The 17005-nt window shown below is 45.9% G+C and overlaps 1 protein-coding gene across 4 annotated transcripts in view; it reads right to left on the reverse strand.

Annotated features, from left to right (window-relative positions):
- Positions 1-16295: 16295 nt before the first annotated feature.
- Positions 16296-17005, reverse strand: part of OTOA (otoancorin) — a 69474-nt gene continuing 68764 nt past the window's right edge. For 2 of the 4 annotated variants that reach the window (XM_044747329.2, XM_070484697.1), the window contains one exon: positions 16296-16962. In XM_044747329.2, the coding sequence (XP_044603264.2) occupies positions 16892-16962 (71 nt within the window). In that variant the 3' untranslated portion in view covers positions 16296-16891. The remainder of the gene's footprint in view (positions 16963-17005) is intronic. The other 2 variants (XM_070484695.1, XM_070484696.1) reach the window with 2 other exon arrangements.

Here is a 17005-nt window from a genome sequence, read left to right on the forward strand (position 1 = left end):
ACCGTGAAAGAGCTGCCAGCTTAAGGCTGTCAGCTCTCCATGCCTGGGCAGGGAGCTCTTTCTTAAAGGTAGGTCTGAGCAGCTCATCCTGGCTCTGGCACAAAGGTTACCCACAGGATAAAGAAGAAAGAGAGGAATCTGTAATTCCTAGTATGGAACATCTACAAGATACATTGTTAAGTGAAAAATAAATAAAGAGCAACAGAGAACACAGTGTTTTGGAACTAGATCGAGGAAGAGGTTGCACAACAATGTGAATATACTAATTACCACCGAAATGTACACATTGAATGGTTAATTTCGTCCTGCGAAGTTCAGCTCAACTTTTTTTAAAAAACAGAGAGAACACAGTGTAGTACCATTGTGTTAATAAAAAAGAAAACACATTTATGAGCATGCATGCCCAGAGAGGCGTGGAAAATCTCCAGAAGCAGCCACAAAACACTGATGCTGCGGTCATCACTGCGGCGAGAGACTTAATTTTCACTGAACACCCTTGGTCCTGCTTAAATTTTTACCATGTGCATGTAATTACACCACCTCTAAAAAGAACATCATTAAGGTTGTTTAATTGTTCTGATGAATGAATAAATTACTTGCCATCAGGAAAAACAAATGAAAAATTCCCTGCCGGATTATTAGCACGTCACCGTTATATTGATCTTTCCATTTCTGGAAATTCAGCCTCTGCCAAGGCACACAGACATCTCATATCAGGTTCAGCTCTGTCCTTTCTCTCAGGGTCAGAGTACTTCCTGAGCACAGATGCAGTAAACTTCTAGAACCACATGACAAATACTGATAACTTGCTAGAAAAGGAGAAAAACTGTATCTTACTGAAAAGTCCTTCAGCAGCTGCTAGACCATTTGGCATTGAGCAAATTAGCATGCCTTCCTGGACTTCGTTATTTTTAAAGACGGTAAAGTGGGCCAGTCACCGACGTTTCCCCTTCCATCAACAGGTAAAGGACCGGCTGCCCCTGGGTCTTTCCTCCAATTGCTCAAGTATGTCTCGTGACCCCATTTGATGGTGTCAGTCAATAAGGGCACCTTTTTCAACTTGGCTGCCTCTTTTTGACCCAAAATAATTTCAACCATCTCTACAGCTCCAGGCTCCACCAGGTTTTCCATTATTCCATGGACCTTTCACCGTGATCCTGAACTGACCTTGAAAAAAGAGACAAACAATTTCTTACCTATCTGTTTGATTGTACTTCTCATTGTTCTACTCCAAGCCAAGACTTTTCTTTTGAGTTGCAAAAAACACTAGCTCTTGGCCTCCAAAGTTACACTAGTGGTTTCTTGACATCTCAGCAAGTGTTTTGTTTCATGCAATCAGCGCTCAGACTTTTCTCGATGGAGAGACATATGGTTTGGCCCATTTTAGCAACTCCATAATAAAACCAATTATAAAAATAAGCATCTAAGAATATCTTATGCTTTTAGGATTGACACCACCACTCACTCCTCAATTGCTAGTTGTGGCTGGCACTGCAGTCAGCGTCTTTGTGGTCGAGTTAACTGCGGCAAAGTCGGCAGCAAAGCCACATCACAGCTCGGGGCCTTTGGGTTGTATGGCATCCATTCATTGGGTGGCACCTGTCACTGACTTCAAGTTTTTGCTTCAAATTCTTCTGCCTTCTAGGCGGAAGTGTAACTTTAAACTTACTGCTCTTTAAGAAAGTGAATGAAAAATGATACTAAAATCCCAACAGCCAGAATTGTCAGCAATCTTATATGTATTCATTTATTCAACAAATATTTATCAGATGCCTATTTACATGCCAGGCACTGCGTGGGGGCCCTGGAAACGCGGTGGTGAGGAATAAGAACCAGTCCCTCCCACATGCTGCTTGAGCAAACAGGGAGCTAGAGATGTTAAATAAATCATCCAACAAACATATGACTCTACATTGTGAAGACTATTCTAAAGATACGCTACTCTCAATGAGTATAGGAGGCTTACTTTAACGCGGTCAGGTAGACAAGTGATATTTAAGGTGAGACTTGTCTTAGTCTGTTCAGGCTTCTGTAACAGAATACAAGACTGGGTAGCTTATAAACAACGGGTATTTGTTTCTCATAGTTCTGGAGGCCTTGTGACTCTTAGAAGACCACTAATCCAATTCACGAGGGCTCCACCCTCATGACCTCATCTAATTTTAATTATTTCCCAAAGGCTCCACCTCCTACTACCAGCATTCTGGAGAGTAGGGATTTCACACGGGAATTTGGGGGAGACACAGACGTTCAGTCCACCACAGACCTGAAAGATAAGTGATCTCACTGGTGCAAAGTGGAAGGAAAAGTGTTTTAAGTAGAGGGAGCAACACAAGTAAAGACCATGGGGAAGGAAAGAGAGGATTTAGTCAAGGAAATGAAGGAAGGTCAGTGTGGCTGCAGCAAAATGATTGAGGATGGTGAAGAAGAGATGACCGGAGAAGTCGGCAGGGCCCAGACCATCCTGGGCTTTGTAGGCCACAAGGAGAGTTTTAAGGAGCCTTTGAAGGTTGTAATGAAGGGAATAGCTTTAGCAGACATGCATTTGTTTGAGGTTCTTCTGGCTTTTGTTGAAAGAGCAGACTAAGCAGGAGGCAAAAGAGGAAGTGGGGGGATCAGCTGTTCCCATAGACAGTTGAGACATCATGGTAGCCTGGAATGTGACAGAGGAGACGGAAACAAGGGGATGAATTAGAAGTGTGTTCTGAAGGTAAAACAGACGACACCTGCAAAGAGAATGGCTGTTTAGAGCAGAGGATTGAGAGAGGGAGAATGTCAAGAGTGTCCCCTCTGTGAAACCTAGTCCTCTCTGACCATCTCCAACGTCATACCAAGCCTCAGTTTCCTCCTCTGTGAAGTAAAACCATTACTGACCTTTTCAGGTCGTGCTGATTAAAGGGGATAATGCATGGAAAGCACCAATGGGCAATGCTCGAAAATAGCCCTTTTACGATTATCTTCTTTTTGCCCCATCTCTTTAACTCTGCCCTTTGTAATAATGCTATTCTTCAAGTGGGCTAGATTTTGTCCTCTCTTTACTCTCCACTCACCTCCACCCAAATTTCCTCTCTCTTCCTTGTGTGCAAGACTGAGGTTACCCCTTCTCAGTACGTAAGTCTCCCAGTCACCAACTTTCTTGTCCAAGTCAATTCCTTCAGCAAACAGAGCAAAGAGCTGGGTCCTCTTCTCACATCAGTGGGCCCTTTAGGCACGAGGGTCTGTTTCACAGTCCTTCGTCTTTTGTTATTTTTGATGGCAAAGGGGTCAGGTACAGGTTTTCCTGTTCCCCATCCTGGTTGCTAGGGCATTTGCTCAAACAGATGAAGAATAAAGTACCCTCCAACAAGGTATTCTGGATATGCTCATTGCCCACACATGCGGTTCTCAGGAAGAGTCACCACGATGAGGAAAATCACACTGGCCCCCTGACAACAAGGGGATGTCATCATGGGAATTTCTAAAGTGTGAGCTGTTGGCTGTTCTCACAGAGCCTAGCTGCAACTTCATGGGCCAGGAATTCCACGGTTTTTGGTAGCTGGCTGCTTCTGAATAACTCCCCAATTAAATAAATTAAGGAATTAATAAATAAATAAAGCTTAAAAATCAATTGGGGGAGTATTATGCCAACATCAATTTCCTGGTTTTGACAATGTCAGAGGGTTGTATAAGGATCATTGGAGAAGTTGGCTGATGGGAGACAGAAAAATCTGTGCTATTTTTGTAACTCATGTGTGTCAAACTATCTCAGAATAAGAGGTTATAATTTTTTAAATCAAATGCACCTTAAAAAATTAATTCCGGCAATCCAGTTCAGAAACACTCTGTGATTGTACTGCTACACGCTCTGAGGATGGACAAAATGCTTCACAGTCCTCAAAGCTGCAAAAGCAGAATGTGAGTCGCATGAAAAGCCAGGTTGACACGACACTGTAAAAATACCTACAGTGACGGAGTCCGAGTTTCAGGCTGATTACCCCAGAAGCTTGAGTGGCAGCGGTAGTCCCCAGGACTTGTGACGAAGGTTATCTGCTATCCTGGGGCCTCAGGACCCCAATGCAAGAGTCTTCCACTAAGCCAGCCATCCCCAGAGCCCTCCCCGCCTTCCTCAGCCTAAATCCTGAAGAGTTCACCCGGCCAAAAGGTCAACCACACATTTATGCTCCCAGAACCCTTGGCACAAAGGTCTTCAAATACCCCCAGCAACTCACATACACTACTGAGAATGACGACAGCGGCTCACATTGACTGGACACGGCTCAGCCCTTTGCATCCATTCTCTCACTTAATTCTCACAACAAGACCAGGAGTTTGATACAGGAATCACTGTTAAACCAGCAGTCCTAAACCAGTGACTCTCCACGCGGTCTCTGCTCCCCGGCAATCAGGGCCTGTCTCCTCCCCTACCTTCGTTTCTAACCCTTCTGGGCTCATCTGCCCCCCTTCTCTGAGGTTGAAGGATTTACAAGTGAAAAACACCCCATTTTCTGAGGTGTGGAAGGAAGGGAGCAACCACTCCTGCCTTCAACTGAGAGTGTGAAAAATAAGCTTAACTAAACCTGAGAAAAATTTTTAAATGCCTTTGAAAAGACTTATAAATCAAACAGTATTTGTGTGTCTCTCTGCTCTTCAAAATTATCATGCATGCACCTGAAGTTTAAGCAAAGAAATCCATTAAACAAAACTAACATCACAAAACCCAGATTTAGAGATTTATGCCCTCACTCTAATGAATGTCCAATTCAGAATACCATTTTGTCTTCAAAGAGCCCCGAAGGTTCTTATCTTTGTTATCTTTCTGTACTGTTAGCAGAAATATTACATCTTTGAAAAGAAGAAAAACATTATTCCCAGAGCTAAAACAGAGAAGGCTTTGAACTATTTAGGGATAAATCAACTCACAGTTACTATACACCAACACGAATAAAAGAGACTATTTCAAACTAAGTACAGTAGTCCCCCCTTATCCACAGATTCGGTTTCTAAGGTTTCAGTTAGCCGCGGTCAACTGTGGTCTGAAAATATTAAATGGAAAGTTCCAGAAATAACGGCCCCAAAGTGCAAGAGTAGTGATGCTGGCAGTTTATCACAGTACATTGTTATAATTGTTCTACTTTTTATTAGTTATTGTTGTTAATCTCTTACTGTGCCTAATTTATAAATTAAACTTTATCATAGGTATGTTTATATAGGAAAAAACAGAGTAGCTAGAGGGTTCGGTACTATCCGTGGTTTCAGCATCCACTGGGGGTCCTGGAATGTATCTCCCGTGGATAAGGGGACACTACTGTAGGTAGGCCCCTCTTACATATATTCAAGTGTTCATTTCCACATCAGTCTTAGAATATACACCTAAATTTTCATATTATGCAGAAATGTCACACAAGCCCCCACTGAATCAGTTAAACCATTTAATTCTTTCTCTAAGGATGAATCAGGTTGTCAGATAAGCAAACCTCAAGTAAAACTTCTAGACCCTGATTCAGGTAGATTTTAATAGTTCCATATAACCTCTTTCATCAGGATGGCATTCCTTATAATTTATATACAAATTTATCTTAACTCCATTTAAATTTTAAAATGCTTCTCTTGGCTGTCTGAGTTGCTGAGCTTTGTAATGAGGAAGAATAGCAGGTACCCTCTGGTCCTTCAAGTACAGTTGGGCTGTGTGCGCACTGCACAAGGGCACCTGGCCAAGGTGATGAGTGGGGATGGAAATCCAGTCCATGTTCTGATCACTAATTAAGCCATCTGACCTGGTCCAAAGGGCTTCAGCCTAGAGGAAGGGATGCTTTTTGGTAAGTCGCCTGCCCTACCCAAAGCAGGCACTTTCTAAAATTCACCTGTGCAGGTGTGGTACCTCTTTGGACTTCACCTGAGGAACTGTAGGTGCCAGCTGTGGCTCTGAGCATCACCGCCCGTAGCCTGCCTCCCTAAAGTGATCCACACACCGCTAGTAGGTAGAACGGGGCTCTTGTCTGCGGCCCTCCTCGGATCCAGGCCTTCCCTCCTGTTGTCTCTCAGCCTTCTTCCTTATTGTAAACTTTGGATTTCCAATCCTACATATTGCAAGTACAAGATCCATTCTCTCTGATTCTTATTTAACTAGAATTAAAGTACTGACGTTTCCCAGAATACTCAACCCTTGACATACACAGATTGTTTTGTAAAATGCATAATACAATTTCAGAGCTGAAGAAAATGTTGCATTACAGACAAACACTCGAGACAGTCTGGTGCCCACATGAACACTAGGGAACCTCGGTATCGGTGAACTTAAAATTAAGTTTCTTACAGGACCACAAGAAAATGGCTGGGCGGATTGTCACCAAAGTTGAAGGGTACCTTTGCGCTGGGTTTGATTTTAAAACATAGGACACGTGGCACATGGGGGGCTGCTGGAGAATCTCAAAGAGGTGGATTATCTCACTCTGGAGTTTTATGAGAGGCCTCTGTGATCAGGAGACACATGCCATATGCACCAAGATGCTGTCAACAGGGAAGTGTAGCAGTGCTGCAAATAGAAGCCCCCGTCTATCGGCTGAGCAGTCACTCTTTTTTGGGTTTTTTTCTTCTTTTTACATAAAATTTTTTCCAGCTTTATCGGGGTGTAAGTGACAAATTAACATTGTATATATGTAAGGTGTGCCACAGGATGTTTTGATATACACATACCTTATGAAATGGTCACCACAATCAAGCTAATCAACACATCCATCTTCTCATATAGTTACCTTTTTTTTGTTGAGGACACTTCAGATCTACTCTCCGAGCAAGTTTCAAATAACCTATACAATATTGTTAACTAGTGTCATCATGCTGTGCCTGGGCTCTCCCAGACTTATTTATCTCGCATAATGGAAAGTTTATACCGTTTGACCAACATCTCCCCATTTCCCTCAGCCCCCGCCCCTGACAAGCACTATTCTGCTCTCTGGTTCTATAGGTTCGACTTTTTCACATTCCACATATGAGTGATCATACAACATTTGTCTTTCTGTGTCTGGCTGATTTCACTAAGCATAATGTGCTCCAGTTTCATCCACATCATCCCAATTGATAGGTTTTCCTTCTTTTTAAAGTTGAATAGCACCCCATTGTTTGTGTATACCACATTTTCTTTATCCATTATTCATCAACAGATGCTCAGGTTGTTTCCATGTCTTGGTAACTGTAAATAATGCTGCAACAGACATGGGGTGCAGATACCTCTGTAAGATAGTGACTTCATTTCCTTTGGCGATACACCCAGAAGTGGGATTGCCGATCATATGGTAGTTCTATTTTTACTTTCTTGAGAAACCTCCATGCTATTTTCCATTGTGGCTGCACCAATTTGCATTCCCACCAGCAGTACACAAGGGTTCCCTTTCCTTCGCATTCTTGCCAACGCTTGTTATCTTCGTCTTTTGAATAATAGCCATTCCAACAGTTGTGAAGTGATAGCTCATAGGGGTTTTGATTTGCATTTCTCTGATGATTAGCACCTTTTTGTGTACCTAGTGGTCATTTGTGTCTTCTCTGGAGAAATGTCTGTTGAGGTCCTTAGGACGGCCACTCTTACTTACAGGTGCTGACTTGGAATTGAGCTGCTTCCCACATGGGCAACTCTGTTTATCCTATTCCTGAGAAAAGCAGTGAAGATTCACTTAGCAAATGATGTTTAATGATTCTGCAGGCAATCGTCTGAGAGGTAGAGTGAAAAATAAGAGGAAAAATGTACAAATAAGGGGATGTTTCGCCCTTATTTGTATAAATTACCCTCAAGAGTCTGCAATTTAAAAAGAACACTTTAATCAATTTGGCAGCTTGCGTGGCATTTTTCTACACTATTTGTAGGATGTTGGTATCTCCTTAGTAGTTACTATTCTCCCATGATCATACAATGAGCTCTTGAACACGTGGTAGCTTTTCATTCATTCACTCACTTAACAAATGCTTATTGAGCACTTGCCATGTGCCAGACTCTGTTCTAGGCACTGAGGATACAGCAGTAAACAGACAGACAAAGATCCCTGCCTCACAGAGCTTACATTCTGGCATAGGGATGGGAGACAGGCAATAAACCAAAACAGAAGTAAACCATGTAACACGTCAGATGTGCCACAGAGGCAAATGAAGCAGGGAAGAAACACTGAAATGTCAGGAATGTGCTTTTATATGGGGTGGTCTGGGAGGTGACCAAGAGGTGACATTTGAGCAAAACCCTAAATGGGGCAAGGGAGTAAGCCTCAGGGAATGTGGTGTAAGCGCCTTGCAGGCAGGAAGAGGGCAGCAGCAGGTCTGGGGTCCTGGGTACACTGGGAGGAAGCTGGTGTGGCAGGAGGAAGGAGGGGGAAGCCCAGACAAGTAGGCGTGGAGACAGTGCTGAGCCTCGCAGGCAATTTGAAGAACATTAGTTTTGACTCTAACATGGAACACCGCTGGAAGGTTTTGAGCAGAGCAATGTCATGATCTGACTTTTTTTTTCCTTCGTCCTTGAAACAACACACTTCTTTGATCTCTCACCATTTCTATCTTTGGAAAGGCTATGATGTGTTAGTGGGTGTTGAGAATTGTTTGCTTTCCAATGTGCAGTCACCAAACTGAATTTATTCTTACTCTGGACTGCATAGGGACTGCAAACCCAGCGACTCACCAGAATTTAAGTTTTTCCTATTTTTTTTTCATAGGTGTAATTGCGATATAATTCGTACACCATACAATTTACCCATTTAAAGTACACAAGTCAATGGTTTTTTAGTATATTCACAGACTTCTGCAACCATCTGTATACTCAACTTTGGAACATTTCCACCACTCCAAAAAGAAACCCTGTGCCCATTAGCAGTCACTCCCACACTGCCCTCCTCCCAGATCCTAGCGGTCACTAATCTGCTTTCCATCTCTGTGGATTGTAGACTTTCCGATAAATGGAATCATGTAACAGGTGAACTTCTGCGACTGACTTCTTTCACTTAAAATTTTCAAGGTGTCTCCATGTTACAGCACGTATCTGGGCCTCATTCCGTCATCTGGATAGACCACATTTTGTTTATCCCATTCATCAGTTGATGGACATTTGGGTTGTTTCCACCTTTTGACTGTTATGAATAGAGCTCTTACTTTATTTGAGGATCATTCGGGTTCTTGCATTGAAAATAGACGCTAAAGGGGTAAGTCGAAGACAGGGAGAACAGCTAGAAAGTTCTTGCAGGGATCCAGCGAGAGCTGTCGGTGGCTCACACTTTGGTGGAGAAGTCAGAAATGGCCACATTCTGGTGTACTTTTATATCACCTGCTCCTGAAGTGTTCCCTGCCTTTCCTTTTTTAACCATTACTATAATTACTTCACTGCGTTTTTGCCGACTTCGTGGATCCCTTGTTTAAAACCCTGATGTAAACACTTACATTGACATTTTTTGCTGGGTATGTGTGAGGTATTTAACAAAGTCTTAGCTCTCCCAGAGTTTGCCTGCACAGACCAAATCGAAATCAGCAAAACAGGAATCTTATAGTGTCTCTCCAGTTTCCCTGTAAAGATTTCTCAGCTTCAGCCTCTAGAATTATTTCATCAAGTTCAATGGATATGTACTCTTCAATTCTTTTCTAGCCCATATTTTTCCAACAATGTTGCTAACTACATCTCTGTAGCAGACTTCTTGTCTAAAATACTAGCTGAAATGTCAAAAAGTATAGGGTTTAAAAAGCTTTTCTCCAGTGGAATGTACTTCCCCCTCACATGTGACATGATAACTTGATCTCAAACAATGTCATAAGGACACTTTCTTTGTTAGATTAGAATTTTGTTTGCACGCATTTTCGAATAGCTTTAAGAGTTGAATAGCAATCTATGTAAGAAGAAGCTGAGAGACTTATGTAAGAGATATTCATATATCTATAACCTGCAATGCTCCCTAAGAAAGGTGGGCTGTGTGAGCAGAGAGGACTTTGTTACGCTGGACACCTGGAGAAGTTTGTCGGCAATTTTGGGAGTAGAAGTCAGAAAGAGCAAAACTTCTCTGCAAAGTGGACAGAGAAAGAATTGAAAACCCAGAGGAAGATAATAGACAATGAAGCTGGGCATTGCAAAACTGAAGAGTGCTGTCAAAAGAGAGCAAGAGCAAGAGAGAGGATCCCTCAGCGTTGAGAGCTGAGGACGCACAGAAACGCCTGCTGGGTTGCTGCTTAGTTCGTTATTCGTTGTGAGATGTGCAATGCAAATCCCATTTTGGTCCCCCCATTGGACTCATCAGCAACGTCTAGACTGCTGCATTAGCTATCTAGGGCTACATAACAAATTACCCTGAAACTTAGGGGCTTAAAACAACATACATTTCTTATCTCACAGTTTCTGTGGGTTAGGAATTTGAGCATGAATTGCCATGACCTCTGCGTGAGGGTCTCTCACAGCTTGCCATCAAGGTGTCAGCCAGGTTGTGTCTCAAGGCTAGACTGGGGAAGGATCTGCTTCCAAACTCACTTGCGTGGTTGCCGGCAGGATTCAGTTCCTCATGAGCTGTTGACAGAGGCTGCCCTCAGATCCCGGCTATGTGGCTCTCTCCATAAGGCAGTTTGCAACACGGCAGCTTGATTTATCAGAGCGAGCAGGAGAGAGGGCAAGAGAGAGTGTCTGCCAGCAAGAAGAAAGTCCCAGTCTTTTGTAACTTTATCTCAGGGTGACATCCCACCACTTCCTCTGTCTTCTACTGATTAAAAACAAGTCAGAGGTCCCAGCCCACACTCAGGAGAAAGGGTTACACAGGGGTGTGAAGACCAGGAGGCAGGGATCATTGGAAGCCATCTGGGAAGCTGCCCTCCACAATCACCCACTACTGCTGTGGTGGGAATGAATTATTTGAGAAGAGTCACACCCTGGGGCAATGAGTTGCATAAACAGCATATAGTTAGGAGGACCCCAGAGGCAGCCATTCGCCAGGAACTCACAGAATCAAGACGAGGCTCGGTTTCCCCTGGCCGTGGAATTGGGGGTTCCTCACAGGCTGGACAGACTCAGCTGACACCCAGATGAATTTCAGAGTTGTATCCATGGTCTTTAACTCCAGGTGCAGCGCCCAGCGAGCTATTCCTGAGCCAGAAGTAAGAAGTATGCATTCTCCTGACATCAATAACAAACTTGATCAGGGAAAATAGGGCAGCATTGATTGACATGAGTCAGGCCACACTGGAAGTGGACGACCACCTCGAATCAGAGAGACTTGGAGAAACTTCTCTGGGATTCTTCCTGTCAACTTTGGAGGGTGTGTTCTTGATATTGCATGGTCCACTGATGAATGGACCCATCAGGAATGGATGGCATCCTCAAATGGGGTAATTGAGAACTGTTTAAGGAAGAGATTATCACAGAGGTGTGGGCAGGCCTAAGAGAAAACAAGCGGGTGAAGTACCCTGGAACTGTCAACAGTGGGGAGCCCTTGCCACCCAGGTCTGAAAGGGAAGGGGAGAGAGAGGCTTCTGGAACCCAGAGAGAGCTGTAACTGTAAGAAAGAGCCACCCAACAGGAAATGTGGCCTTCAAGGAGGAACACAGCCACTGCCCCACCTCAGGCTGCCAGGAAGGGAGCCGGGGCCCGCCAATCTCCTGGGGGCCCCTTCGGCCAATCACAGCTGGAAATCAGAGGCCAAGGAGCCTCATCGGGCTGCAGGGCACCGTGGAGCGGAGAGAAGCGGAGAGTGGATCTGCAGGCACAAGCGGAAAGCACCCAAACATAAACCAAAAGCCAGGCAGCTTGATCTGAGCCTTTAAAAAGTTCAGAAGCCACTGACATTCTCCTGGGAATGAGAGGACAGCGCAGGCCTCGGAAGCCGGTATTCCACCCAGCATGGAGAACACGAAATCATTTTTAAAATACAGGTCTCCTCTGGAAGGGAAAAGGTATGCACGTCTGGCAGTCCGCTTGGGAGGATTAAAGAGCCCACCCTCAGCTCGACCCGGCTGCGGCCCCCAGAGAGGATCCCAGAGCCTGAACTAAGCCCACCTGGAGCCACTGGAAGACGCTATGATGACCCAAAACTAGAAGCGTTATTTGGAAGTGCAGTGCCCGGCCCTGGAGGGAAGGTTTTGGTTTCTTTGTTTGTTTTTTTCTTTTCCTTTTTTTTTTCTTTTGAGGAAGATTAGCCCTGAGCGAACTGCTGCCAATTCGCCTCTTTTTGCTGAGGAAGACTGGCCCTGAGCTCACACCTGTGCCCATCCTCCTCCACTTTCTATGTGGGACGCCTATCACAGCATGGTGTGCCAAGCGGTGCCATGTCCACACCCGGGATCCGGGCCGGCGAGTCCCCGGCCGCCGAAAAGCGGAACGTGCACACTTGACCGCTGCACCACCGGGCTGGCCCCTGGAGGTAAGGTTTTTGAGCAGGCCACCAGGATGCTGCAAGAGTGCCAGGCCTTGGGAGGTGGTAGGGAGTGAAGAACCTTACAGCATGTTTACAGCCATCAGTACTGGGGGGCGGATATTGCTGCATTATCGTCTCCAAGCTTCCGTTCTTTCATTTCTGTAGCCAAGTACTTGATAAGACCAATGTGGCTGTCTGATAATGGGGACAGACACAGACTATACACCAACAGGGAGAAAAGCCCCCTGCATCTGTATGAAGACCAGGGAGGTCTTTACAAGAAGCTGTATGACAAGGCGCTGCTGGATGCTGCTTAGAATGTCAGACTTGATGACAACAGGTTGCTGCGCAAGCAAACCCAGATTCTACAGGAGAACTAAAGGGCCCTCCCCTGCACCCCAGAATTCTTGCCCTGTATGATGCTCAATCAGGAGGAAGAAAAGCAAGAGATGATATTGGCTGCCCTTGGGGACAGGAAGCATCAACCCAGTTGGACAAGCAGATCAGCATCCATACTTGGCTATCTGGAGTAAGTCAGGTATGATTCAGCCCCCTGAGGCCAAATTCCCAACAAGGAAGGCCCCTGGAGGGTGGGAGGAGCAAATCTCCTACCTGTGATGAAAGTCATCTCCAGAACAAGTCTAGGGGTCAAGGCAAAACCCTTGAACACTATTTTGCTATTTCATCATCTGTGTATAAAGACAGTTTTCAAAAACAGGGTCCCTGTAACCCAGCAAACACTGAGATGCATCTGGGCCAAATTCAGGGTAAAGCTTGCACTGATGGGAGCCCTGTGAAGCCGAGATGCCCCTCCCCTGTTTATTCTGGTTATGGAGAAAATGGCACTTTGTGATCAGTTACACCCACAATAAAAAACAATCTACAGACACCCCGAAATTAAAAATAAGCAGGTAAGTGAAGTCATCCAAAACAGGTGTATCAGAAAATTCAACCCAAATTTGTTCATGTAACCGAATGGTCCAGGGCCAGATCTGCAGGTATGGTTTGATTCAGGCTCCAAAAGCTTTTACCAGAACCCAGTTTTTCTCACACTATTTCTTAACTCCATTCTTCATTCACTTCTTAATTCCACTCCTCGGAACAGCTTCTCTTCTCATGATTTCAAGATGGCTGCCAGTTCCCATCCAGAAGGAAAGAGGGAGGCCTCTCGTTCTCTATGCCAACAGTTGAATAAAAATCCAGGGCCTGGCTCTCATTGGCCCATGCCTGAATCAATCACCATGGCCTGGGGAGCGGGATACACTGATTGGTTTAAGTGACTGAGAGCCCAGGCTGGAGCTGAAGGTGGGATTAATCCCACCTAATCCACATGAGTGAGAGCCCCAGAGGGCTATATCCCCAAAGGAAATTCACAGTATTGCTGGGAAGGAGGAACTGATGCTAAGTCACTACAAATAACAAACGTACCACAAAGGCACATAGTGAAAGGCTTAGAAGTGTAATCCTAATAAAGGGGCTAATCTAAGGGCTCGGGAACAATTGTCTAGCCTACTCCACACAGGAATGTTCCAGAAGGTTTCAGAGACTGGAGGAAGTTCCTCAGGGCCAGAGTGCTCCTGTGAAATGACAGCCCCTCCCTCCAGATTTCATGAGCGTGTATCTAGTCTGGCTCATAAAAGGCCAAGATGGAGAGGAAGGCAAACAAGGCCTCCACCTGCCCGAGCATGAGCTGCAGATCTCTCCAAGGATCTGACAAGCCCGGGTCCCTTTCTGAAACGGTCAGTCACTGGGGCAGTGAAGGCAGAGAGGGTAAAATGATGCTCCCGTGGTGGCTGAGTCCGAGGACTCAGTGGATGTCTGGATGGATTTACAGAGGGATTTATATACTCACTTCAAAATACATATTTTGTAGACGTCCCACTTAGCCACTGTGTGGCCTAGCCATTCTGCAGTGCTTAGCTTGTTACTACATATATGTGTTATAGGGGAGCAATATAGATGTTTTTAAAGGTCCTCAGGAGGCAAGGATGGGCAAGAACTTTTAAGGACTAAGAAACACGTAATATTGAATATTAAGTTGTCTACTGCGTTGTCACTCTCTTCCATGACAGCATTTCTTCAGTAAAGCTAGGTAAACACACACACCTCCTCAAGACACAGCCACCTCTCCTCAGCACCACAGCCCATCCCCGCAGCTGTGGCTGCACCCTTGGGTACCAGCCCAGAGAGAACAACTTAATTCTAAGTCCCACTGATGGTAGATAGAAGTTGCAGGAAGACTTTCGGCCCCCATCAAGCCCCGTGTCTGGAGTGGGCCTGGAGGTGGGGCTTCTGCAGAAGGATCTAGCTGGGGCGATATCAAAATATTTAGTAAGTAGTATGGCACAGGTCCTGACCGATCAGAACCACGGCCAGCACGCTGTGACCCACATGCAAGTGACTGTGATTCCTGCCTCCAGCTGGGGGAGTTGTAGAAGGTGGAGGCGGGCAATCCAATGGCAAGGCTGACAGTGAAAGGTGAATGGAAACAGCACCTACCAGTGTGACCCGCTGCTTTCCTGCGTGCAGAGCATTCAACCCGAGACCCGAGACTCCAGGGGTCCTGCAGGGCATAAGCTAGATTTGTCTTCCTGCCTGAGGCAATCACCAATTATATGTGCTGGGAGGCAAGCTGGCCTCCCGCCAGAGGGGGAGGTGCAGGGATTTACAGAATCTCTCTCTGATCTAACTTATCGGAGAAGTCAAAGGATACCCATCCAGGAGGCAGCCCAGTGTGGGATAAAAGGTCAGGATGCAAATCCTTTCTACCTGATAGGCCTCACACAAGAGTTCCTTAACTAACCTCTGTTGGGCTCAGTGCCCTCACCTGGAACATGGGAGTCATAACGACATCCATCTGGCAGGGTTGTGATGACAATGACGTGAGCTAATGACACAGGTAGAGCCCTGAGAGCAGTGCCTGATGCAGAGCTGACTTCCGGAACAGGACCCATTATTGTCATCCCAGAAAGGAGGAATGATCCAGGAATTAAATCAAAAATAAAGGATCAGAAGGCAAGGCGAGACCCCAAAGCTACATGATGTTGGCAGCGTGAAGTCTGACTCAAAGAAAAGTGGTTGTTGTTGTTGCTCAGGATAATCCAAGGCTGGAAGAAAGCAGGAACCCTGAGTGAGTCCAAAGCCTTTCTGATGGGCTTCTGTGCAGACCCCTTCTCATCCAGCATCCGTCTCCAAGCCGTGGGGCCGGCCCCCCTGAACTGGGGGCTGGTGTTTTGTAATAAGATAAATGGTCCACACTTGAGAAGCAACATTAGCTGCCACCTCCCCTCCCTGCCAGGATGAAAGAAAACCAAATCAGACCCTAAATAACACCTGCAGGGCCACACCTTCCACGGGGCGGTCTTGTAATTTTCTATAACTGCAGGTGACATCTGAAAATACGCTAGTCTCTACCACACCTACCCACGCTGCTGTTGTAGACCCGTCACCTCTTAGGAAGCACCAGAGATGTCTGGAAACTCAAGCAGGCCTTTCCTCTCATCTCCAGATGAGAGGTCCACTGTGGAGGTGTGACCAGGAAGAAAACATGGGACGTGCTGGTGGCAGAACAGAAGTGTCCAAGATACCTCACTTGCCACTTAAGGGATGCCACGCAAAACAACTTTGCTGTCTTTGAGGAGGTATAACACCCACAAGGTGGCAAAGCACCGCTGCTGTCCCCTTCCTGAGCCAAAGGGCAAGGGCATCCTGTGAATCTCCAGAAGTCACTCCTTCCCAGCCTGTGGGCTGAGTTGGCTCCGCTGTGCCATAATCACATGGGTGACTAACCTGTACCATGCAGTTTCTTTTACTGCAACCCATCCCCAAAGCCCAGAGCAACTTAAAACAAGAAGAGCCACCACCGCCACGAAAAAAGGAGTATTCTGTAAGCTTAACTGATGACTCCGTGGCCATCCATTCGGCCGACTCCCAAGGAAATGGAAGCATCTGGAAAATGTATTTAAAAATTGATTTAACGTTGAGCCATGTTAAATGTTTTAATTTCCAAGCAATGCGATGCCCACCGAAACATCAATTAGCCCCAGCAATCAGGCAGGAATATTGGCTTCTGTTGAGGGAGCCATTTATTTCAGCCCTGCTAAGTACCTAAGAAGGAGAAATCCAATGTGGCCTATAGCTCCGAGGAAGGGAAATGAAGTCAGAGTGGAAAGCAGACCAGGCCCGGCTGCAACGTGCCTCCGCCTGCACCCACGGCTCCCTCTCCAGAAGGAGGGCAGTTCCTTGTACCTAAGGTCCTCATGCTGATGACAGAAACACCCTCCCCTCCCCACAGCTTCTCTATCTCCCAGCTGGAAGACAAAAGGCTGAAATGGGGCAGAGAATGGCTGCCTGCTGAGGACGCAAGGCAGCTTAAGAATTTGCAAGGTCATTTTTAATAATTATTCCTTTTGGTGCTTTTTCAATCTCAAGGTCCCGGGGTCTCTCTGTCCTCGTTGAGGTTCCAGGTCTGGGCAGGGGTCCCCCACAGACTGAAGCGCCTCTGTCTCCACGCACCTTGGCCAGCTGCTTGGGCACTGAAGGGCCATGTGTGCCCGCGCTCACCACAGGACCTTGGGCGTCAGAAGCAGCAGGGGGCAGCCAAGCCAAAGCCCCCGGGCCACAGAAGCTCCTGCAAGGAAACAAGGCAAGAGCATGGGTGAGGGGAGCAGCCC

This window comes from Equus asinus, chromosome 14 (assembly GCF_041296235.1).
Source record: "Equus asinus isolate D_3611 breed Donkey chromosome 14, EquAss-T2T_v2, whole genome shotgun sequence".
In the NCBI taxonomy this organism is placed as follows: Eukaryota; Metazoa; Chordata; class Mammalia; order Perissodactyla; family Equidae; genus Equus; species Equus asinus.